Source organism: Telopea speciosissima, chromosome 2, assembly GCF_018873765.1.
Source record: "Telopea speciosissima isolate NSW1024214 ecotype Mountain lineage chromosome 2, Tspe_v1, whole genome shotgun sequence".
Lineage (NCBI taxonomy): Eukaryota > Viridiplantae > Streptophyta > Magnoliopsida > Proteales > Proteaceae > Telopea > Telopea speciosissima.
Genome location: NC_057917.1, coordinates 2,097,556 through 2,123,786, shown reverse-complemented (window position 1 = coordinate 2,123,786; position 26,231 = coordinate 2,097,556). Strand labels below are relative to the sequence as shown.

The 26,231-nt window shown below is 39.6% G+C and overlaps 2 protein-coding genes across 2 annotated transcripts in view; both read right to left on the bottom strand.

The window, feature by feature from the left end:
- The window catches only part of LOC122650197 (serine/arginine-rich SC35-like splicing factor SCL30), a 70,744-nt gene that overhangs the window by 24,206 nt on the left and 20,307 nt on the right, over positions 1-26,231 (bottom strand). The window lies entirely within an intron of this gene.
- Positions 20,957-25,981, bottom strand: LOC122650196 (serine/threonine-protein kinase PCRK1-like). The gene is made up of 4 exons (XM_043843525.1): positions 25,573-25,981; positions 24,095-24,355; positions 21,871-21,993; positions 20,957-21,683 (listed from the first exon to the last, which is right to left on the bottom strand). The coding sequence occupies exons 1-4, from the start codon at positions 25,954-25,956 to the stop codon at positions 21,123-21,125; spliced, it is 1,329 nt and encodes a 442-aa protein (XP_043699460.1). The 5' UTR covers positions 25,957-25,981; the 3' UTR covers positions 20,957-21,122.

The window sequence follows — 26,231 nt, the reverse complement described above, 5'->3', positions numbered from 1 at the left end:
TGATGTAGGTGATTTTTCTACTGTTGAGAGTCGTGATGTAGGCGATTGGATGCACATGAAAGATAAGGTAGGTTATTTGACAGAAAAAGCTTTAAGCTAATATTTATCTAAAGTTTTTTGTATCGCAATTTTTTGGATCAAATAAAGGTGCCTTACCTCAAGAATGCTGCACATTTGAAGATGATTATGAAGAATGCGAAGGTTGAGGAAAATGTACAACTTTAGTCTAGATGTAGTTTAGAATTACAATTACTCTTTTATAATTTGATTGCTCTATTTTTTGTTATTCCGGCATGGAGATCGAGGAGGATAAACAAGCTCCTCCTGATGCAGAGTCTGAAGCGAAGGAAATTAGAGGATAATTTATTATGTGTACGTATTTTTTACACTAAGAGGATTATTTCTACAATGCTCAAATCACTGATATTTTTCTGTGATCATTCATTATGTGTACGTATTTTTTACAGTGAGAGGATTATTTCTACAATGTTGAAATCTGCTGATATTTTCCTGTGATCATTCATTATGTGTATGTATTTTTTACACTGAGAGGATTATTTCTACAATCCTGAAATCTGCTGATATTTTCGTGTGATCATTCATTATGTGTATATATTTTTTACACTCAGAGGATTATTTATACAATGCTGAAATCTGCTGATATTTTCCTATGATCATTCATTATATGTGTTGGAATTGTGTGTCCATCAAACCCAAATTATTAAATTATTGAATTTAATTTTTATATTTTATTATTTTATTTGGGCTTATAAGAATGTTTCATAGGTCTTTACCTAAAACTTGTCTAAACTGGTAACGAGACTGGACATCCTGTTTATATGGTTTCCATATCGCATGTCACGAGAAATGGAGATTTCGGTGCATGGATGTGGGTACAATTCGAGAACGTGTATAGATGAGAATCTAATACGTATATCTTATGTATTGCTACTGGTTGTGTGTGTGATATACTTACCCGCTACTCGATGGCCTTTTGACATGAGAGATTCCATTTGTTGCAGTGTGGCATTACGGATTTTGGTAAGCCAATGGTTGATGTCCAATCGGACTATAAACCGGTACACTGGATTCGTGATCCTGCATTGTAAGCAAAGGGTTTCTCAACATAGAATCCACTACCCGTTTACGGGGAATATCTAGGAGAGAGAAAGTTGGTGATGGTCAAACAAAAATTTGGATCCAGTGTTGATTCGAAATGTTTTATAAATTTATTTTCAATATAAAATTAACATATATAATATATTAAATTTTATTTTGAAGTTTTATGGTCGTCCGGTCGTAATCATATATTCTCTCGATCAACGTATATGATGAATTGGGGATACGTAGCATTAAAGTACATACCCTATAATTCATTATGGGATATTAAGAAAGTGAAAGGGCTTATATGTAATAAAAGAGTTTATTGGACACATGGCATTTTATGGGAGAACAAATTATTTATGGTTAAACATCTTTTTATATTATGGCAAGAGATATTATGAGAATATCTCATGGACCATAATATAGAAAGATTGTATGTCTTCACTTTAGTAGTAAATTGGAGTTGCAAAAATTAAAAGATTCACAAAACACCAAAATAGAATATTGAGCCAAAGCCAAGATGGAAGGAAATTGCTTGAGATTCAAGGATCTCCAAATCTATAAAAGAGGAAGAGGGAGGAAACTCCCACAATTTTTGGCAGTGCTCTCTCCCCCTCTCTTGTAGTAGTGTGTATGAGACTTGAGTTAGAGAACTCAAGAGGCTTTGGTGATTTTTGTGTTCTTCTAAAAGGTTACAAGGATTGATCAAGCTTCAAAGTGTTGAACAATTTTTCAATCTCCAAGTTTGCACAAGTTGGAAGACCTATTATCTATAGGAGGAGTTTCATTTGCGACTCTAAAGTAACCATGAATGTTATTTTGAAATTGTTTCTTCCCTACTCTTGATCATGGACCACAAGTATTGATCCGATACAAATTCCGCTACGCATCGGGTTTATTCCCAACAATATGTACATATTTTTTACACTGAGAGGATTATTTCTACACTGCTGAAATCTGCTAATATTTTCCTTTGATCAATAGATCTGTCTTCAAAGACAAATATGAGATGAAATCCTCTCTAGTATGTAGTTTTGGTACTTGATCAAGTTTCTTCCTTTGCTTTTGTGCTGTTTATACCTTTAATTAGATTTTGTGACCTATTTTTGCATTCTCAGAGCAAAGCTGCAATGGATTGGTTGACGATGAGTGATCAAGTAAGATTTTTTATAGCAAAAAAAGCTTAAGTTTTTTATGATCTTTGTCTGAAGATATTGCATTTATATGTCTAGGATAAATCTTCTTACGTGGAGACTGCTAAAGAAATGAATGCTATACTAGTAGATGCATTTGAGGGACGTGCACTGCTTTGTGGAAGGTATGAAGAGGGAGCGCTCATGTTCAGATGCTATGGAGACGACGAATATGAGGAGAATTAATTAGTCTCTGAAAGACGTCACTATTTTTTTTTTTACCTCTTACAGTGACCTAATTCTTCATCATGAGTCGTCTATATAGGTGAGTCAAACTTGGCATCATCTTTCTTGGAATGCATGGAATGGCGGATTGAAGAAGAAGTTTCTGGTTCTTGGCCTTTTGTTCTTAGCTAGTTTTTCATTAGTTGTATATGGACAAATGAACAAGTGAACTTCAAATTGATTCGTTTTAATTCATTAGTCGTATCAGTCTTCTTTTTCTAGATCCAATACAACACAAACAAGACCGAAAGACCCAGCAACTGACTGGAGACCATAGAAATAGGGTCATTACACCATCAAGTATAAGCATTTTTTTCTGAAATATCTTCTTTGTTTTCTGCCCTTTCTGCTCTGTTTACGCATAAAAATCATCCTTGACATACAAGACGACCATTGAAAGGCATACAATAACCACTTTGTGTGAAAGTGAGTATTACTATAAATGAAGAATTGAACGATGAAGACGAAGAAGAAGAGACATCAAAGAAGCAAAGCAGAGTCTCTCAGAGGTAAGCATTGAGTCGAGAGTTTGTGCTCTCGCTGCCTCTGACTTGCTTCCAAATTTTTTTGATGTTGAATCATTTTACTGCTGCTACTTCTATTGAGAGTGATCGCTTTGGGCTTCAGTAATCATATTGGTTACCACCGATTGTGGATTTATACTCTCGCTGCCTCTGATTTGATTCCTAATTCTACTAATGTTGAATCGATTTGCTGCTGCTACTTCTATTGAGAGTGATCGAGTTTCTTTTTGCTGTTCGAACAAGGGTTTCAAAGTGCTAATCGTATCTGATTTCTCCTATGCTCTTTGATGAATCGAAGATTTCTGATGCTCTTTTTGCTGTGCCTGCTGAGTTGATTTTTTGAATTGAAAGAGTTGGTGTATCGTTCATTGTTTGTTCAATGATTATTGATTTTCGTTTGCTACTAAGAAGGTTTTCTGCTACTAGTCATGAGTCACATGACTCATAAAATATTAAAAAATTATTATTACTCCACCAAAGTGTGTGTTACTGTCCTCCGCCGAAGTACGTGAATTCCCTTTGTCTTCTTCCTGATTTTTGAACCCTCTGGTTTGTTGTCAGATCTCAATCCAATCAATCAGCACATCACTTGCTTGTTTCTCCAATCACTCAGTTCCCTTTCACCTACACTTTCCTACCTGTTTCCTCCCCTCACCACCCTGCATGGAAACTCCACGCCTATCACCATCATCTCCCCCCCACCATCCACAACATCCAACTTATGGTGATCAATCTCTATCTCCCTCGTCCTCCCACCATGCTTTACACCTGAATCAGGTTAGCCTTCCCCTACCACCTCCATCCCCTTCCCACCAGACATACAACCAAGACCACTCCACCTCTTCAAACCCCCACGGCACTCATGACCACTGCTCACCCACTGTAACCCTTACCAAGAACCCCTTTCCACAACCGTATCAGGAACCCACCGATGAGGAAGAGGACGAATCCTTTGAGCTTGACAATGAATTAGAAGGTAGGTTAGCACAATAGTATGAGAATAGCCTTGTGGGATAGGTGATTGTCTGTCGTCCCTATCGTAAACAGGCAGTTACTGAAGCCCTGCCGAGTGTGTGGAATCTGAAGTTTTCAGTGGAGGTTATTTCTTTCCATGGGAACAGGTTTCTCTTCAAATTTTGCCGCCCACTAGATGTGGTTAATGTATTGGCTGAAGGATCATGGTCGATTGGAGGTAACTCGATCGTTATGGAAGGATGAAGATCGACGGAGGATTGGTCCTTTCAAATGGTCGAGTTCTGGATACAGATACACGAGGTTCCACAGGAACTGTTTTGTGTTGAAGTGGCAGCCCGTCTTGCGGCTAAAATTGGGGTGCCAAGTCAGGTCATTCTGTTTGAAGGTGTTCAATTTGGAGAGCGAGTTAAATACTTTTGATGCAGGGTTGCTATAAACATCATAAAATCTCTCTGGCATAGCGTCAAGATCAAGAGGAACTCTGGACTTGAGGTGTCTGTATTGGTGAAATATGAACGGCTTCTAAACTTCTGCTACTTCTGTGGGATGCTTGACCATGAAATGAAGAGGTGTGGCTCAATTGTGTGTCGCTTTGGCCCAAACCTCCGTGGTGTTACTCCTTTGCCACGACAGTTGGAGAATCAACAGATCACTAATCTTGTTAATGGAGTTCTCCCGGCTACTCCACCTACAGTGCCACCTCAGGTGCCAACCAATAGAGCCAGATGCGGCGGTGCTACGACGACTGGTAATAGTGACACCACAATGGTGGTTTCTGCAGTGGCTACCCCACTTGGTGGACCACGTGGCGTCATTTCTCCATTCCCAGGTACCCAGCCTACTACCCCAATACCAATTCCTTTCACATCTCCCGTTCCATCAATTCCCCACCCTCCAACTACCCACTCAATTATTAACCCCAGGGCCCACATAGACCCCAACATCAACCTCCCCTCTTTACTCCAAAACCCTGAGATAACCCACCTTCTGCCCAACCTCCTTCCCCACTTATCCAATATTTCCATCACGTCTCATACCCAACACCCCATCCATAACCAACTGCTAAACCCCATTACGTCAACCCACCAACTTACCCACACCCAATCACTACACCCCACTACACCAAGCCACGCCAACCTTTTAACCCCTCCACAAGTCCTTTCCCCGAACCCAAAGGCCACCTCATCACAGACACGTCACCAACTCAACCCAATAAAGACTGATATGAATGTAACTGTTGGGGCTGAGCTGCCTCCACGCCACCACCTCTCCAACAACCAAGAGTTTGAAAGAAAAGGAGACACAAAAAAGACCTCGACTGGTCATGGAGGCTGAGGAACACCCTACCATGAATGAAGTACCCGTGGAAGCTGGGGAGCAGCTCCACGGGGAACAATGAAGATCCTATCTTAGAACTGTTGGAGGTTAGGGAGGACCCCGACAGTAAGATCCTTACTTCACCTCTCTCGCTTGGAGAAGCCTGAATTTATCTTTCTGATAGAAACAAAATGTCAGTCAGATAAAGTTGAGCAACTTAGGCGAAGGTTACAAATGCAAGATAGTTTCTGTGTTACTTCAAATGGTGATTCGGGTGGTTTGGCGTTATTCTGGAAGGCCAATATTACTGTGCAAGTCTTGTTTTCTTCACAACATGCTATTAATACAATGGTGACGTTGGAAAATGAAGTCTCTTTTTTTCTAACATCTGTCTATGGCCATCCGGTTAGAGAAAGGAGACAAGAAGTTTGGGATGAGATTGTCAATATTGGTGTTGGAAGGCATGATGGGTGGATATGCTATGGGGACTTCAACTCTTTCCTCTCGTGGCATGAGAAAGAGGGGGGGAACAAAAAAGGAGAGAGAGACCTCCAAAATTTTTGAACCATGGTGAGCTCATGTGCACTAATGGATCTGGGATCTCATGGACCTACTTTCATGTGGTCTAATAGACAGAAAGGCTCATCCAATATCATAATCAAATTGGAAAGAGCGCTCGTGACCCTGCCTAGAAGGAAACTTTTGCTGATGCTGTAGTGATGGTTAAGCCTGCTCTCAACTCTGATCATGCCCCCAATAATTATTGACTCAGAGGGGGGAAAATTTAGAGGAGCTCATCCCTTCCCGTTTGAGTCCATGTGGTTTTGCCATCCAGACTGCAAACCGATTGTAATATCCGCATGGTCTTGTCAATCCTCGGATGATGACACCCCTACTTTGTTCCAGAAAATGCGGAATTACAAGAAAGTCTATCGGAGATGGAACAAGGAGACTTTTGGTCACATTCAGACCAACATTAGGAGACTGCAAGAGGAGCTTGAACAACTACAGAAGGGATCAACTTCAAATCAGATGCAAAGAAAGGAGGAGGAGGTCTCAACTTAACTGAATGGGGCCCTGGCACCAGAAGAGGAGATGTGGAAACAGAAAAGCAGGAACACCTGGTTGACAGAAGGTGACAAGAACACAAAGTTCTTCCACATGTCTAATATGTAGAAAAGAAGCCACAATAGGATCCTCCGTTTGCAACTGAATGATGGAGCGTGGATAGAATCTGAGGAGTAGGTGTACAAGGTCATGGAGAACTATTACCGTGATATATTCACCTCTGAAGGTATTGACACTGATTCACTACACTTTTCTCTGGATTCAATCCAACCTTCTATGACCGAAGATATGAATGCTAGTTTATGTGTTGTGCCTTCTAAGGAAGAGATGTGATCTACTCTCTTCGCAATGACACCCCTTAAGGCGCCAGGTCTTGATGGACTTCCTCCAGCTTTTTTCCAAAAATATTGGGACTTCACTCACTCTGACCTGTATATGTTTGTAAGTGATTTCTTTATGATTGGTGCTCTGCCTGTGCAATGTAAATAGAATATTCTTTGTCTAGTGCCGAAGTGCTCTAACCCTGTGAGTGCTGACCAATTTAGACCTATTAGTCTGTGTGATGTTGCTGTGAAGGTCATTACCAAAATAATGGCATGCCGACTGAAGGTGGTTCTGGATATGCTGATCTCACCAGCCCAATCGGCTTTCATTCCTGATCGCTCAATCTCTGATAATATTTATACTGCACACGAGCTCTTTCATTACATAAACAAAAAGAAGAAAGGCAAGCAAAGATTCATTGCACTCAAGTTGGACATGCGGAAGGCTTATAACAGGGGAATGGGAGTTTATTGACAAGCTGCTTCATCGATTTGGGTTCTTGGACCACTGGGTTAATATGGTGTCAGCATGTCTTCGCTCTGTTTCTTATAAGCTGCTGATTAATGGTGCAACTAGGGGAATGGTTTCACCCACTCGGGGAATCAGGCAGGGGGATCCCCTATCTCCAGCCCTTTTTATACTATGCTCTCAAGCTCTTAGCTCCATCATCAATAGGGCAGAGCAGGAGGGCTTGATTAAGGGACTTCGGGTTCGCAACAGAGCAAGGCCCATTACACATCTACTTTTCGCTGATGACTACCTTCTTTTCTCTGAGATGCGGCTCGAAGAGGTGTGCCACCTGCAGGAATGTCTGAATATTTATTGTAAGACAAGTGGACAAGCTATTAACCTGCAGAAATTATGCCTTTCCTTCAGCCCTAATGTACCTCCGAGATTTAGAAGATGGTCCTCAAGGATACTTAAGGTCAAATATGGGAATGGTCCCAATAAGTACCTTGGTCTTCCTACCAGTTTTGGAACATCAAAAGCTAAACTATTTCAGGAGATTTCAGGCAGGGCTGGGAAAAGGTTTGATGGATGGAAGCATCACCTCCTCTCGTAGGCGGGTAAGGAAATTATGATGAAATCTGTCGCCTTCTCTCTCTCAAATTACGCTTCCTCACATTTTAAGCTTCCTGCTTCGCACCATACTCACTTGCGTCAAGAAGCGACTAACTTCTTTTGGGGAGATGGGACAGAAAAGAAGAAAATCCACTGGATTTCCTGGAACCAATTGTGTTTATCTAAGGAGAAAGGTGGATTGGGTTTTAGAGACCCTGTGCTACACAGCAAAGCCCTCCTATCTAAGGTGCCTTGGAAACTGTGGAAAGAATCGGATGCCCCTTGGGCCCAATTTCTCAAAAGTATTTACTTTCTGAGATGTAGTTTTATGGAGGCACAATTGAGGTCTAACCCCTCTTGGGCTTAGCGCAGTATCCTTGTGGGAAGGGATGTTCTCAAGGCTAGACTTGTGTGGCGTATTGGAATGGGATAGCAGGTCAACATTTGGGGTGAGAAGTGGCTGCCAAACTTGCCTGAGTTTAAGCTGCAATTTCCACCGTTAGTGGATTGCCCATTAACCATGGTTGGGGAGTTGATCGATCATGAAAATAGGTGCTGGAAGAAGGAACTAATAGACCTATTCTTTCACCCTGCTGATGGTGCAGCGATCTTGCAAATTCAACTCAGTTTCTTCAACTTGGAGGATCGGCAGGTATGGGGAGGTTCGAAGCAAGGAAGGTTCTCTGTCAAAAGCACCTATCACCTCTTGTGCAACCTACAGGAAGCGGCTGTGAGGGAGGCAGCGACGTCTTTAACCAGGCATGCCTGGGACGAAGTTCCTGGGGGGGGGGGGTATGGAAGGCCATATGGGCTTGTAACACGTTGCCAAAAATCAAGAATCTCATTTGGAGAGCATGTGCGAGCGGACTCGCATCGGCCACGGCTTTAAACCAGAGACAAATTCAGGTCGATAAAATGTGCCAACTGTGTGAGGAGAGTGAAGAAATGACTTTCCATATTTTTCTCACTTGTCCGTTTGCAAGGAAGGTGTGGTTCGGCAGTCCATTGTCGCATTGAATACTTGAGGAAGGTAGTGTACAACTTCACAGTTGGATTCAAGGCTGGTCTATTTTTGCATCAGGTGGGAAGCAAGCAACGAAGGAGACTATCACGTTAATCTCCTTCCTATTGTGGTTCTTATGGAGAGCTCGCAATGACCAAGTTTTTGGGTGCAAGATTTGGCTTCCAGAGGAGTTTATTGAGGCGGCTTGTAAGGTGTGTTATGAATATATGGAAGCAAATCTTCTACAGCAGCACCAAGTTCCAACTACTCGGGTAACAGAGATTGAAGACCTGATACCGCTGGAGGCTGGGACCTACACCTTGAACTGTGATGCTTCCTTGATCAAGGGTGGAACTCGGTCTAATATTGGCTACCTGCTACGTGACCATACTGGGAAGTGCATGGTAGCAGTCTCAGATCCCTTCAACTTCACAGAGGTGGTCGTAGGTGAGGCAATTGCAATCCACCAAGGTTTATTGGAAGCGATCAATGAAGGTTTCTTGAAGCTACGGGTTGAGTCGGACAGCCAAGAGGTCATTTCTGCCCTTAAGAACCCCTCCCTTGACTCTAATCTGGCAGCCAGGCCAGTGTTAGAAGACATCCTTCACCTTGTGACGTACTTTGATGACTGTCAATTTCGTTATATTTCAAGGGTTGCTAATGTTGCAGCAGATACCCTTGCCAGGAGGGCACAATCCGTTACAGGGAGGATTGTTTGGCCCATTTTCGATCCCTATCTAGTTACCTCTCATGTCGTAGACGATAGGAGTTTATCCGTTCTTGTTTTATGAAGTTTGCATTCTAACCAAATTAAAAAAAAAAAAAAAAAACCTGTAAACACTGGACAAAATAAGCATGCAAAGCATGGCAAAAGCCAAGCTTCTTTCAAGGGCGGCGAGGGTCCAGATGCCAGAGTTATATATTTCTCTGTAAATAACTGTCTCGATCAAATTGTTTTCACACTTAATTACACAAACTGTTGGACAAGTGTGTGTCCATCAAACTCGGTTCGGTCCGGTTCAACCCGGTTCACCTTTGTATTGAACATTTATACATTTTAGTTTAATATTGTCACATGCGATATAAACTTTTTAAGCATTATGTGTCCGTAAGTTATACTTAAAATGGTAGTCACGACTAGGGTTTGGGCTGGGCACCCTTATCATATGGTCGTCGCATTGGGTATGCCTAGACATGTGATGTCAAGGTACGAATGCGAGTGCTCACATGTTTGATGTGTGCATTGGCGAAGAATCTACTTTATCGATTCCCTCATGTATTACTGCCGATGTAGGAAGGGATAGACATGTGTCACCGACACCTGCACTGAGGGAACCTCCTCACGCAAAGTGTGATCGCATTCTTTGGTTCATCAATGACCGAGACTCAAGCGAGTCAAAGCCGGTGTTCGGGAATGCGTGAACACTTTGTGAGTGAAGGAGTTATCCAACACGGTCACTCTTGCCCGATTGGGGAACACCAAGATAGAGACTGCCAGTGCATGGTCGGATCGAATCGGATCCAATCGCTTTTGGAAATGGTTTTGCAAAATTTATTTTACATAAAATGATACATTATTTATAGTTATTTTAAATAAAGTGTTTTATCGAGTTTTGCGGGACCCGATCGGATGCACAGACGCTCTTATATGGACATGTACTATGGATTGGGGTTTGGCAGTACATGTGTACATGCCCTAGATTCCATAATGATGGTGTTGATTAGTGGGGGGTTGTATATGATAAATTGTTATCATATAGGGAGTTATTTGGAATTTGCAAATTTAATTGGCTCTTTATTTAATTAATGGATTTGGTGCTAATTGTAATTATCCATTAATAATTAAATAAAGAATCTAATTAATACTTTTCCTATTAGATTCTGCTTCTTCACCTGTGTAGCACTTTGAGTTTAAACAGAACTGCCAGACTGAGAGAGAGAGAGTCAGACTCTCACTAGGGCTCTATTAAATCTATCTAGGATTTAATTAAACCCTATTATTATAAATAGGGGACCATAAAACGCAGAAGAGGAAGCTCTCCACGTTTTTGGAGCAGACACTCTCTCTCCTACATTTTTGGTTTCTCTCTCTCCCTCTTGTGATCTCTCTTCTTCTTCTTGCTTCTCTCACCTGTGTTTGAGAGTTGGGATTTATGAAACCCTAGATATGTGCTGAGGAGTTTGAGGGCATCTGGGATTGGCGTGTAGAACCTTGGTAGCACCATTGGAGGTTCAGATCTGTTTGCTTGGAGCGCTCACTAGAGGAAGAACCACTGTCTATTGGAGGAGCAACACTTGAGGCTCACCAGGTTAGCAGTTCTTTATTAATTCCTTCTGTTCATTGATTATTAATATTTATGGGGTGCGAAAGAAACTCGAATCGATTAATTTCCGCTGCGCATTCGAGTATGGGATGGATCCCTCTTGCCATGTGATGGACTAGAGACGAATTTCTCCGTCCCTATTGTGATAATTAATTTTATGGGACACAATAGGGAAGGAGAAACCCTAATAGGGATGCACCAGGGTTCCCATGAAAAACCATGGGACACCCTAAAATTAAAATGGGGCACCCATGGGACACCATGGGATAACCCAAGGCATGCAATACCCTAATTGGTTTATAATTGGTTTCCCTACGGAACCATGGTTTGATCCCTAGACCGTTGTTTGACCAACACAAACAACAAACTTGTACCTTTTCTCTCTCTCTCTCATCTTTGAGAAAAATTTTCTTAATGAGAGACTGAGAGTGTACCGCCCGTACTAGACACAGTTGGAGGGAGGGTGGGTGGGTAGGAGGGGGGAATTGACCACCCTGCACCCTATGAAAGGCAGAAATACCACCCGCATAATGTTTCCATGTGTTCTCTCATTGGCCCCACACACATATTTCTAAGGATCATAGCCATATTAAAGATAAGGGTCTCCTTAGGCGTCAACGCTTCACTATTTTCCATTTGACAATATATGGGGCTAGTTCATGTGTTAGAGGACCAGGCAAGCATCTCGTTGGTACAATTTCAACTTAGAATGAGTAGAGGAAGTAGATAAAATTACAAAACATATCATTTGTAATTTATATCCATCTCCATTTAATGGCATTTTGATAATTTTATTAAAACTTTGAATCAGAGTTTGAGCAACTTTCTTTGTTTATATAATTTAGACTAAAATTTGGCCATTCATATGCATATATGTGGCAAATAGTAAAGCGTTATACCTCATTAGGTGTAGTGACAGGAAAGAAAACCCTTGCATAAATATACCAGTTGAGCTTCTCTATCGAAAAACTTAAGTTTTTAAATTAAGTAATTTAACAATAAGAAAGCACAATAACAATATTTTAAACGCTTGGTAAACCACCCCCCTCCCCTCTCTCTCTCTCTACTTGTTTGTTAAAGCACACGAAAACTTATGTCTGACCACAAATTCACAAGTAAAACAATATTTAACAGCTAAAGCTCAAAAGTGTGAAAGTGAAAACTACTTGTCTTAACCTTTAATTTTGTTTACCAAAAAAAAAAAACCCCCTTTAATTTTGACTTCCCCCAATTCAAAGTGGTGACACTTATGAGAAATTAGATAAAATTGATGTTTCCATAAATCGTACCAATGACACAGTACATTGGGCTTATAACTATAAAGAAATTAAATTAAATTTGATATTTGATGGATCAAATTAATTATTAAATTCGTTATGAATAGTAAAAGGGAATGAGACTGAGATGGCAATTAATGTCAGCACAAACTATGTATACTATTTTTTGAATCCTCCATCGATCCTTATTTGCATAAGAAAAATAAGGGAAAAAGTTTATTAAATGCACCAAGAATCAATCCCAAGTCTTCTAACCGCCTCGCAGGCTTCTCATCCTACATATATTTTTTCTATGGAGATGACTTTTAACCTATCAACTATCTCATCATTTTGAATTCTAGATACATTATAGCTTATCTTTGATATTTTCATGTTCCAATTTCTTATCCCTTACATTGTAATTTCTTCCCTCACTTTACTACTTGTACTACTACTACTACTACTACTACTACTACTACTATTACTAAATGGACAATATCGTTCAATTATGTAGGGCATAGTTGGAAAATCTGGTTTTCAGACTCGACTCGTCTTTTTAAAAAAACCTGGTGACTCAGCCTTGTCAAACCCGATCATGGTGAGTCATATTTTTTTTTATTTTTAAATACAATAAATATGTATATATTATTTAAAAAAAATACAAAAATATGGAAAACCAGAAGAACAAAAAAAAAGGAATCACATATCAATGCATTTTGAATTTATACCATTGAACAAGAGAAGGGAGTCGAGGAGTTGAGGGTTTCTTATTGTTTTAGAGTACAGATTTATTATTTTACTCAACTTAGTTTCTAGTGAACCGGCTTTATAGTTTTTTAAAAAATGACAAAACTCATCGAGTTTGTCATGACTCAGGTAAAAATATCGAGTCTTATTTGACACAAATGGTTTATGGACCAGTATTGTTATTTTTTACAATGACCTAGTCTACATGACTCTTGGCCAGGTTTTTCAAAATTATGACTCGATTTGAACGATTCCACCCAATCAAAACCAAGTTTTCCAACTATGATGTAGGGATGTCATATCAATAAGATTATATGTTAATAGTTGAGTTTTGCTGGCTTACTTGATGGCTATTTGGTGGTCCTATCTGAACACCCCATGCTAGGTGGTAAGGGTGTCAAACGGCTGGTTTGGTCCAGTGTTGAACAATTTTTTTCATGTATTAGTTTGGCTCGATATCCGGACGATAAGAGTTTGATTTACAAAGTCAGAAACTGATAGCTATCGGTTACTTTTACTGGTCCCTTATTGGTCTATTGTCGCCCGGTCTCAACTTTTCATATAAAAAATATTGACTTTTAACATTTTTATTGGAATTTTTTTCTTCAATTTGGTCTAAATGGTTGATTTTGATTGGTCCAATTGGTTTCGGTCTTGTTTTTTTTTTAATTTTTTATAAATCAATACCGATCATAGAAGTTTCGATCGGATCCGGTCAGTTTCAATCAATTCAACCGGTTCAGTCTGATCGGTTTTGGTCTTTTTCGGTTTCTAAAAATCAATACCAACAGTAGAAGATTCGATCGATCTGGTCGGACCGGCTCCAATCTATTCAATTGATCCAGTCCCATTTTTTTGGCACCCTTATTACCATGTAGGATGTCCCCACATAGATTTTTAGTAAAACTATGGGCTGCATCCAATTAAATAACAAAATGATCTGATTGTGGTTTATTCACTACAGAAGGTAAGGCCACTTGTTTCTATGTTTTATCTTCTTTGGTAACAAAGAATCCATGGCGAGACCAGGGTAAATCCTAGGCTTAGATAAGACTCTGCAATCCAGATGGAGCAGAGAGTTTGAAGTTCATGATGACAACCATGGAACCTAGCTCATGCTAATATTCGTAAGGGGTAGAGAAGAGAACCACGTCAGGAGACTCAGGACCTCCATTTACTGAGACATACTGAGCAGTTTATCTTTATCTTTTTCACCGAAAATAATGTTCAATGGAAGATCGAATCTGAGACCACTTCTCTTATATGACTACTTGACTTGGGTAAATAATTACACATGAAAGGACAAAAGAAAAAGAGGCCTTCTAGGTAGGCTATCAAAATTGAGACCGAACCGGGGTATATTGGCCTGAACTGAACCGAAATGGCTTGGATCAAACCACACCGATGGCTTATTGGATAGGTTTCAGATTGGGGTATTATGACCCCGAAATTGAACTGAACCACACTGAAAATCGAAAGTTCAGCTCAAAACTTGGACTGAAGCTGAAACCAAACCAATCTACCCCAATAAGAAACCGATAACAATCCGAAACTCATTAAAAAAAAAATCAGGTTTTTTCCTATAGTTTTGTATAAATATGTATGTTAAATCGAACACAGACCGGACTGAAACCGAAACCAAACCCGGTAGAACCGGAAACCAAACTTTCCTTGTTGGTTGGTTTCATATTCACCTTCAATTCTCCCCCCAATAAAGCAAATTTTTTATCCCTTTCTTCTTTTCTGATCCCCCTAGTAAGGTGAATTTTCAATTCTCCTTGACTTTAACTTTTTAGAATATCCTAGATCAACTCTCAATAGGATTATTTGAATATTTTGTCACTTCATCTTTAAACCTATGGCGGAGGTTTTCTGTCTGGAAGCATGGCCCCTACATCAATGTGGGGTTGAATAAGATTTTTGCTTTTCATGGGATTTTTGCTTTTTATGGGTAAGGACAGTCATTTCACCCCATCCAAGGAAATTTTTCCAAGTAAACTTTTACGCCAAAACAAACAGAGCCTAAGTACTTATTATTATTAATTTTTTGGGTAGGCCCTACTCTATCTTATTCTATGGGGAGAAGGGGGGGATGTGAATTAGGAGACTAGCTTGAACTCAAGACCTACTAGTAGCAATGGGCTTCCACACAGGACCAGGATCCTCTGTTGCATAGCAGGGCATCCAACGCACATCGGACGGCCCTGCTGCCCAGGCTACGCAGCCCCATACATCACCCTTGTGTTGGGCTGTGTGCTCGGGGCAGCAGAGCCGTCCGATGTGCGTCGTACACCCTATTGTGCAACATAGGAGTCCTATCCTTTCACACACCACATACTACCAAGTGCACTTGTTCACATTTCTTAAGTACTTGTTGATATAACCTAACTGCATATTATAATTATTACTGAAATATCCTTCTTTTAAAGTCTATTTCATTCTAATGCTTTTCTTCAATCCGACATGTATTTAATGCATGTGATGCCGATTGATTAATTTCACAAAATATTTCTTATCTACATATTAATTTAGCTTAACTATATATTAGAATAATTTAAGCATTAATTCAATGAAAAATTTTAGAGAATATATACCATATGATTGAGAACATCCATATGAATATTAAAATTAAATATAAACATGAAAGAGTTGATATATTATAGCACGTTGCTAACTTTCCTAGAGGTAGCGACTCAACCAATGAGGGATTGTGATGAGAGGGGCAAGGGACTTTTCCATGGGGTGAGAAAAGAAGCAAACATAGTGTTTGACATAGCAGTAGCATACCTAACCTTTACCTATATAATACCAAAATTTTCTATCGATGTCCATAAAAAATTTGCACAAAATCGATGATATATTCGATCATTCGTAAATCAGGACAGAATTTTATGGCCATTGATCCTTCATCAGGTGGTGAAGGAAACTTCTTATTAGAAAACTATTGAAAATGTGGCATTTAAAATGTCAGATAGGAAGAAAATGCATATGTTTGCTTTATTAGGGCATTCTAGAAGTTTCTCCCAAAATTTTTAGACAGAAATTTCCATTCGACCAAATTTGTTTTTTCCCGCTCCAATATTTCTTCTGCCGTGGCAGCATTGGGTTTCCCCTCTCTCCTTTTTAAAGCTCCACAACGATTGGAACGTATCATATCCCTTCCAAATAATACAGAACGAGAGAGAAGAGAGAAGAAGCATAAGCAGATGCTTTCCTGCTTCTTCAGTCACAGCTCTCAATCGAAACTCGGAACCCCTTCGCACCCTTGAAAGGTAAATTACCCGAGAGCTCTCAGAGAGAGATAAAGTAATCATGCACAGTCCTCACAGAGAAGAATCAGAGAACCGAAAAATGAAAACGAAATGCCTTTTAAAGAGAGAAATATCGTCGTTGGAATGAGGAGCCTCTGCTTCACTCCCTCCAAGGATTTTGCTCTTACTTCCTCTTCTATTTCGCCTCGGCTTCACTCCCTCCAAGCATTTTGCTATTACTTCGTCTTCTATCTCGCCTCGTCCTCCTCGGAGAAGCTGCAGTACCTTATCGGAATCCAAGATGGAAGAGAACTTGGAGCAAGCCGAATCCATCATCACCAAGTGGGATCCTCTGTTGGGTTTTGGGCTTCATTAATGTACATTGGTTATTGGGCCCATAATAATAAATGATATCCACTCTAGGTTTTAAGTCAAGGGTATTCTTGACCTAACACATTGTGAGAGTGTGATTAGGGTCAGGATGAATATTATATATTCAACCTAAGGTCCCCACAGTCGTAACTTGATAATTTTTTTTTTCTTGTTCACGGGAGTTCCAAGAGAAAGGCTGTGGAAAAGTTTGGGGAAGGATTTGGAGCTTTGTGGATCGATTACAGCCGTCACTCAAAGGTATATCGTTTATAATTATTTATTCATTATGTTCCATGAATCCATATGGGATCTGTTCATATGATTGATCAAAGATTCCAACAAGTGGCATCAGAGGCAACCCATATGGATCTGAAATCCATGTTCTTGATTGAAATTTTTTTTTTGAAAATTTTCGAGTTTTGGATCGACCCTGTACTGTCGCTGCCGGTGGTGTATGACCACCAAAAATGAAAAACATTTATATGAAATTGTAGAGAAGATTAGGGCGGTCACGGCCATATAGGGTGTTTCACCAGAATGAACTCCACGCACCGCCAGAAAAAGCACGTGCATCTCACGCGCCTGTTTATGTTTTAAAAAAAAAAACTGTTTTTGACGACGGCAGGCGATTCATTGTCGGGTCGACTCGGTAGGGTTTCTGAGTCAACCTGGTGAGCCCGACCCAGGTGGGTCAGCTCGAGACCGATCCAGATGGGCTGACCCGAACCCCGTTCCAAGTGGCGACCCAGACTTGACCCAAGTGGGCAACCCGAACTCGGTTGGTCGAGTTAGACCGACCAGGGTTCCGGCTCGACCTGGGTGGGCCGATCTGGTTCGAATCGGTCCAGACCAGTTTGGGCTTGTTGGTTCAACCGACCAACGTGTGATATCACGTGCCGACTTCAAGCAGCGCGTGAGGGCGCGTGGGAGGGAATTTGGAGTCCCGATTTTTTTTGCTGCGTCTGTTTTTTTGAGACCTACACACTGGCATGCCTCACTTGCTTCAAATATCACTTCTGGGACCCACAATGAGCATGTTTGTGTGTTTTCCAATTCTTGAAATGTGTGTTCATGCATTCTTTATTTTCAAATGATTATGGGATAAATGTCAGTGATGCTATGACATGATCCAATGCAGAACAGTAACACTATTTCATTAAGTTGTTGTATGTGAAAAGTTTCATGAATTAGGTTGTTCAAATTTATGAATAAAACATCTCACAGCTGCGTCAAGAGTCATTGGGTATTCTAATAAGGTCAGTTGGAATCCACCAAAATGGTAAAACCTGATTTTATTGTAATACCCATAACTCAAGGTTCACTTTAATGGCAGCAAAGAAAGGTGATGCTCACCCAAAGGTAGCATCATCAAAGACCAAAAGTATTATACACTCACATATAGGGAGAGACTAACCTAGGAATAATTGTTTGCCCAAAGGTGACAATTTTATCAAAGGTTGGTGCAGTCCTGCAGTAATTGCAAAGTGTGAAGAGAACCAGTGCATTTCAAAACCCACAGGTTAGAGATGTAGTTTCGGTTAATACTCTTGTTTTATAAGTTAGTTCATTAGTTTATACACTAGCATGAACTATGAGTTATAGGTATTAATAATACCTGGTTTAATATATTTACTTTCCTATGATGGATGCATGATTTTGTTATACCCCAATGGTAAATGTCTTTGGACCATGATTTATAGGATATTCCAAAGCTTCGTGGACATTTATGGGGACTTAAATTTGACAAAGGTCTTATTTGTGGATGATAACATTACACATTAACATTCATTAAGACGTTAAAAATATGTAATATACATTACTCTACGTGTCTGGCTGCGTATTTTCTTTATAAGAACTATAAGGGAATGAGATGTCGATCACCACAGTGGCACATCGATATTTTCTCTGCAGTTCTGTCATGGCAGCAAAACAAGTAGTATATGCCCAAAGGTGTTGTTACCCAAGTTTAAAGAAATTGTGCATGCACATGCAAGCATAGGAAGGAATGGTACTCTGGGGCTCTATATGCCCAAAAGTGATAGGACTCATAAATTACCTTTTGTTTTTACGGTAAATGTGATTTTATTCCTAAAGGGCAAAGATGTAATCCAATTGTGATTTTCATGTGTTTTATGTTGCTAGTGATTTGTATGGTATTCAGCGCTAGCTAATTTACTCTTTTTAGGTGTATTTATATCACACCCAAGTTATACTCCCATAAACTATAATGTGCGTTTATCTGGATAGTAGTGACTAGAACGTGTGTGCTCTACCCTAACTGGAGAAAGATATAAGGAATGGAAGAGGACAATTGCATTCAGCGCTAGGTAAGAAAATGTAAAATACCTGTTTGGTCCGAGAACCATCTTCCTTTTGAGAAATGATTTGAGTAGTATAAGTAAGTCATTACCTAACTGTATCCCATAAAAAATTAATGAAGTGAGTTCACCAACCAAAAGAAAATTAAAAAAAAAAGGTTTAAAATTGCAATACTTCCACTAGTAAAATTAATAATATCATATGGACAGATGGAGGTTATTGGTTAGCTTAAAAAGGTATACTGGTTGCTTAGGTGGCACCAGGTTAGATTTGGTTTGGTTAGCCACGTTTTCACTAGAACATCAGCTTCATCACATGCACCAGCTATCACAAGTTCAAAGAAGAACTCTCTCTCTCTCTCTAATATATGGATTAGCATGGAGCTAACTACTAAGCACCAAGGAAGATTACCTATAAATGTGATCATTTCAGTAGGAAATTTTTTTAGTGCACATTTTATTTTTGTAGCAGTCATTCGTACATGTATGGTTCATGTATATGATTAGGTGATGACAAGTCCAAAGAAGAACTCTCTATCTCTCTCTAATATATGGGATTAGCATGGAACTAACTACTAAGCACCAAGGATGATTATCTATAAATCTCTACTTGGTCGCATAGCCTCTACACAAGTGTATGGGTCAATGGGAGAGCACGGACCTTTATCCCCTGAGGTTCGTTGACCGGTGCGGTTGGGCGGTTCCTCTCATAGGGGTGGGCTGAAATGACCATTCTACCCCCTGACCGAACACACTGCCCGGATGGGGTCTGCCCCCTTTTATTAGAGGTACTAGGGAACTGTAGTGGGCAGGGGAACCGTAGGTGATAAAAATTTGGGGGAGCACGCCTGAGTGTCTACCTAAGGGTAGAGACATCATTTCCCGGTGCCTTGTAAGAGGGCATAGGAAACACCACCAAATAGAGATCTTTTTTCCAATCTGTCTTTTTTTGGGGGGTAAAACATATTTGTAGGTTTCGAACTTAAAACCGGATCAGGTGAACCGCCCAATTTGAATTAGAATCAGTACCTCCAATCCCAGTTCTAATCGATTCAGAAAATCCTTTGTTGAATCAAGAGATCCAATCTAAGTTGATCGATCGATTCCATTGCAACTCCTGCCATTTTTCAAACCATGATGAAGGCGGGGGTGTGGCGCCGTCATGTTTGAGGACTTCAATGAGATTTGTCGGGTGCACTTTGGAGACGACGAAATCCAGCTCAGTGAAATCTTATGATATAGAGGTCAAAGTAAAAGCTTCTGACTCTTAGGAATGTCATAAATTCCCAATTATGGAACACTTTATTATAAATATATTTTTCTTTGTAAAGCAAAATATTTGGAAATATTGGATGTCTAGGAAGTAGTATGGATTTGCCATCCTTGTATGGACTGAATGTGAAGTGAGTGGGGGGACAATTGTTAACAAGATACCACCAAATTTCAGCACAATTGTTAGACATTGAGCTTTTCTTTTTCGGGTATATTTTTATATATTTTCCAAAAAGGGATAAAGGGAAAAGTTCAAATTACTACATTTGCTATTTCAGCAAAAAGAAAAAAGAAAAAACAAACCATTTGGTTAATAATTGAAATAAACTATCAAATTCGAATATCCAAGTCATTCCCTCACATATCTAATGGTTGGAATGACCAAATGAATAGCCTGTGTGTGACAAAACAGCCATTTCGGTTGGAATGCGTTCCACACATGTTTCATTTGGTTATTTTTTCCCTTTCCAAAAAAAAAAAATCCTTAAAAAAGAAGAGAACATGTTTCCTGTGGAAAAGACAAAATTACAATGGATCCCATCTGACTGCATTAATATATACTGGGAAAACAGGAAAACAGCCAAACAAAAATCATATGTATGCTTCAAAAGGAAGCCTTTACTAGTATTTGTATATATTTACAAAGAACCATGCAGTGAAAACCATTTACTGGAAAGTATAGACTTTGATAGATGTTTTAAGCAATGGCAACATAATCTGATCCGATGACACAACTTCTCGACAATAGGAAGAGGGGATACATTTTCCCACTTCCATGAACTCGTCACTAAGTCCTCACCAACCCCGGTGTCCAATTTCTCCAATCCAACCTCCCACTGGGTCTGTTTCTTAAGCTGACAATTTCTCTAAAATCAAATACCCTCTTCAGATAATTGGCGCCTTGTTTAGTTGATTCATTCTCTGCTACATTGTATTCCTTCACAGGTTTGGTTCCTTTGATAGATTGTAGGACCCCACCATCTGATGCTGATGATGTCTCGGCAATGATCTGTCCAAGCATCTCAACCACTTCACTCATCTTGGGGCGAGATTTGGGTTGCTTCATTAGACACTTGTTAGCAAGGGAGGCAAGTTTTTGGACAGATTTTATACAACAACTGCCTTCTAGTCGTGGGTCTAGTATAAGGTGGAATTTCTTGGAGTCTGATACATATGGTTTAACCCATTCTAAAAGCTTCTGCTCACTCCTAGGTAGGTTTCTGTCCACTGATCGTCTTCCAGTTATGAGTTCAAAGAGGACGACACCAAAGCTCCAAACATCACTCTTGGCAGTAAGTTTCCCTGTTTGAACGTATTCTGGAGCTGCATAGCCCACTGTTCCAACAACCTATACAGAACATCCAAATGCCAGAATCAACAGACTAAAAAAAGCTATTAAATAGTCTCATAAAATACTGCCATGCAGCCCCAAGGGATAGAAGGCAGCAAAGTAATGTGCATGAATTAGAGAGGGTGTGTGCGTGAATGTGTGGGCTGCCTTTCCTTCATACATAAATGGAAGATGTATAACTAACCGATGTTGAAACATGACCAAGTCCTTCGGCTGGACCCAACCTTGCCAATCCAAAGTCAGAGAGCTTTGCGTTGAAGTTCTCATCCAACAGAATGTTTGATGTTTTAAAATCCCGAAATATTAACTGCAATAAAACAAATCAAATAAATCCAATTCAACACTGATAAGGCACAGAGTAATTTTACCAGAGGAAAAAAACATTCGATATTAGACTGCAGCAGATCAGGTAACCCACCAAACAACCAACCAATGATATGAAATTTGGAAAAGAGAGTAATGGATGGTTCATAACAGGTATGATCTAAATTGACCTTGATTTCCCTATTATCCTTTATCCAACTGGGAATCTTAAACTGCAAATAGATCAGGCTGAAAGTCTATTAGACTAGATCCCACTGGAAAGATCGCATATGCCAGCAGAAGCAGCATGATTAAGCCCTCACTATGTGGTTGAAATTTCAAGAATCAGGAGGTTAAACAGCCGAAACGGTTCAAATTGGCAGTGCCACACCTCCACCAACAAGAAAATTGTGGGAGGAGTTTAGGTTTGAACACCAAAATACCAGGAAAACAACCAATCTGTGTATCTTACTACCCTGCATAAAAGAAAAATGTGGAAAGACACAGGAGATCACCAAAACATTTTTGGATTTAAGCAAGGCTTTTCGCCTTCACAAAGATTCCCAAATGAGAGAATAGGAAAAGAAAAATATAAACAAGAGTTTTAACCATCTCTAGCACACAATTTCAAAGAAACTCGGGTTTTTGTTTCAGCCCCAGCAAAGAACTAAAACTATCTCTATTAAGAATTAAAGCACTGGTTTGCAGCCTTCTAGAACATCTTAAGAATGACCATTCCTTGTTAATAAGCTTCCTCCGCAAGAAGACAAGTCACAAGCCTTCTCATTCACTAAAGAAACTACAAAAGGATTGAAGTACCACATGTTGCAATCTCTCCAACGTTGTTCAGCTAATGTTGCACTGATTGGAGTGCAACAGCTTATCACAAGAAGATGCAACTGTGTCCAGGGTTAGTGATGTCTCTGGAAAAGTAGTCCATAATGGTTCCTCATTTGTATAGTTGTCATAGATGAAGTTTTCCTTTGTTGGTAAACGGGGTTTTGTTATTAGTGGATTTTTTTCCTTTGTATGTTTAAAAGTTTCCTACTTGGTACACAAAAAAATAAAAAATTAATTATATCAAAACAACAACATCATCAACAAGAGTTAGGTTCTGGCTGCATACTTATAACAGTGGGAATGACCAAGCTTGACTTTGTTTACTGTTTTTCATCCCAAACAGGAAATCAAGGTTTTTAAACCGAATTTACTGTTGTGGAGGATAATCATTGATCTCGTTGAAAAGCATAGAGCACAATGTCTCAGTTGAGAAGCAGTGTAGCATTTGAATTTTATATTATTCTCGTTATACAATAAAAAAGTGTTCTTCATCCCAAACAGGAAATCGAGGTTTTTAACCGAATTTACTGTTGTTGAGGATAATCATTGATCTCGTTGAAAAACATAAAGCATGATGTCTCAGTTGAAATGCTGTGTAGCATTTGAATTTTATATTCTTCTAGTTACACAAAAAGTACAGGCAGAATACAAAACATAATGAACACATGGATTCATGTGAAGGTATGTAAGACAAATTGATTGTAGTAAAAAAAATTCTGAAGAAAGTTTCTGTGAAGAAAAGTATGATTGATTGATGATTCAGCAGAAAGAGAGAACCATCAATATGTGTGTGTGAATCATCTAGAAAAAGATTAAGAACCATTACGAAATTAGGCGCCAAATACAACAAGTTCCTTGAGAGATGCAAAGGATGCATGAATAGATCATGCCACAAATAAGAGAAGGTCAGTTTGAAAATTCAAGATCTCAAGGGATTGGTGATGAATTGGTTCAATTAAAACCTAGATAAGTATGGAGCCAGAACCAAACTCATATGAACCACGTGAATTCAACTGATTGAAATTGGGTAAAGGGCAGAGAAGGGTATCCCAAAAAAAAAAAAAAAAAACAAACACACACACACACACCCCTTTTCATTGAACTCAACACTGTGTTTTAATTTTGGCCCCAGCCCACTACCCACAGATTGAACCAGGTTCAGTGAAGTACCTAGTGTACCAGCTCTTGTATAGACCATCTAAGTATACAAAACTGCAATAGAACTCCAACAAACTAAGTACATTTATGGAAAAGGAAACTCATACCTGAAAATCCATTTCTTCGTGGAGGTATAATAAACCACGTGCTGCATCTAGGGCAATTGTTAATCTCATTTCCCATGAAAGAGGAGATGGCATCCGAATGAGAAGATGGTCCTCCAAGCTTTTGTTGCGCATAAGTTCATATACTAAAAGCCGTTGAATTCCCCTCTCATCATCCTCAGCACAATATCCAACTAATCTGACAAGATTTGGGTGCTTCACAACACCCAAATAGTTTACTTCTGTAATCCATTCCTTATGTCCCTGAGCAGTAGAAAGTATAAAAGGGAACAGAGCAAAACAAACTCAACATTTTAGATTGGACTCACCAAATTAGTGTTAAAAAACTCTTGTACATCGCATGAAAATCAATCAAGTATAATGTTACAGAAAGGGGTGATCTTGGAAAGGCAACAATAAAGAATGAACCAACCACATGATAACTGCTGATGCAATCAGAAACCTAAAGAGAAGCTCCCATACCCATTTTGCTTGGTTTATGTAGCAAGCCCAAGGTTTAGGGAGTGCAATATAATCTATGAGAGTTATTACCAAAAGATTGAAAGAGTTTCAGTCTGTGATGGAAATTATTTATTTTGTAGTTTGAATCATAGAAGAAATTTGAAAGGAAAAAAAAAAAATGGTCGCACCAAGTCCAAAGAAAGGCATCACACTCATAGTTGTATGAAGAATTATTAATCTCTGGAAAGTGTGATGCTTCTAATACCACTGGGTATGTTTCCAAGAGTTACTCTGCAGTAATTCTAATGGATTCTACCACAGCCAAGGATTTGATTAACCAGCTTAAGCTATTCGCCAAGACAAGTTGAGTTATTGAGCAAAGTGAGCCATGATTTATTTGCAATATTTCCTGACGGAAAGTTTCAAAAAAATAATATTCCCTCGAAGGAGTGGTGGACCTGTTTGTAAGAATAGGATGTACTACTTGCAAATCATAGAGAATGTGAAGCAAATTTTTGTTTTTTAAATTCAAATTTTATCCTAACCCGTTACAGAGAGTGTCAAGCAAATTTTTTTTATTCAACTTTTACTCTCTCTCTCTCTCTCTCTCTCTCACACACACAGTGACAATGTTTGTCCATATTGGAGCTGTAATTAGTAATAAAAAAAGTTTCCAGTGAAAACAGCCTACAAACTGAAATAAACCCAAAATGGATCATTTCACAGTAACACTCAAGCTCAACAAACTTAGTTTTGCAGTTTGTACTCACGAAATCGCCTCCCCACGCCCAAGGCCCCAACCCTCCCCTGGGATTCACGAGGGAGAGGGAGAGGGGGAAGGGGAAGTAATTTGTAATTATGTGAATGGCTACAAGTTTTTGTCGTTTTTTTTTATTGAGAGGGGGGGGGATCACCAACATACCATTCAAATTCATCTAAAGCTTTAAATTCAGAAAGGAAAAGAGAAGAGAAAGTTCGTGTGCGAGGAGAAAAAGAGAGAGAGGGAAGGAAGGCCTTGCCTGAAAACCATTCCGATTCAACTGTTTGATGGCAACATCCATGTTGGCATTAGGATCATCATCAGAAACCCTAACAACAGCTCTATAAACACATCCAAAGCCTCCCTCACCAATCAAAAGCGCACGACTGAATCCCCTGGTAGCTGATCTCAGCTCAGAGAAGGAAAAGATTCGCAGATCATTAGGTCTCCCGAGAGATAAGAAGTCTGGAAAAGCCAGAGAATCGAAGAAATCCACCGACTCCGAGCCAAACTCGAACCGCCGGACATCCACACTACTGGAAGCGACGCTCAGGGAACGGGCCCATGAAACTTTAGAAATCCTAGACATGAGGCCATCGTCGTCCTCTCTCTTCTCCCCGTTAGAGAAATGAAAGCACTTCATCTCTTAAAATGAGACAAATCCCAAGAACTCCGCAAAGGTAGACATGAAGAAGAGGGAGAGTTTATGTGAATCAGAAGGGCAGGGATTGATGTGCTGAAACGAGATTTGTTCATCAGATCACCCACCTCTTTCTTTGAATTAGAAATGAGAGAGAGAGAAAGAGATTAGAATAATAATTGGACGGGCGAAGCTGGATATAAAAAGAAAAACTGAAGGACGTAGGGGTGAGTGCGAGTTTGGTTTTTGTTTTGGTCTCTCTCTTTAGTCTCTATCTG

Bases quoted from the DNA above. Each gene is read 5' to 3' on its own strand.
- LOC122650196 (XM_043843525.1), bottom strand. From the start codon at position 25,956: ATGAAGTGCTTTCATTTCTCTAACGGGGAGAAGAGAGAGGACGACGAT. The intron at 24,356-25,572 runs GCAAGGCCTTCC...TCTACTGCTCAG, and splicing joins TGAATCGGAATGGTTTTCAG to GGACATAAGGAATGGATTAC. The intron at 21,994-24,094 runs GTATGAGTTTCC...GTTTTATTGCAG, and splicing joins ACGAAGAAATGGATTTTCAG to TTAATATTTCGGGATTTTAA.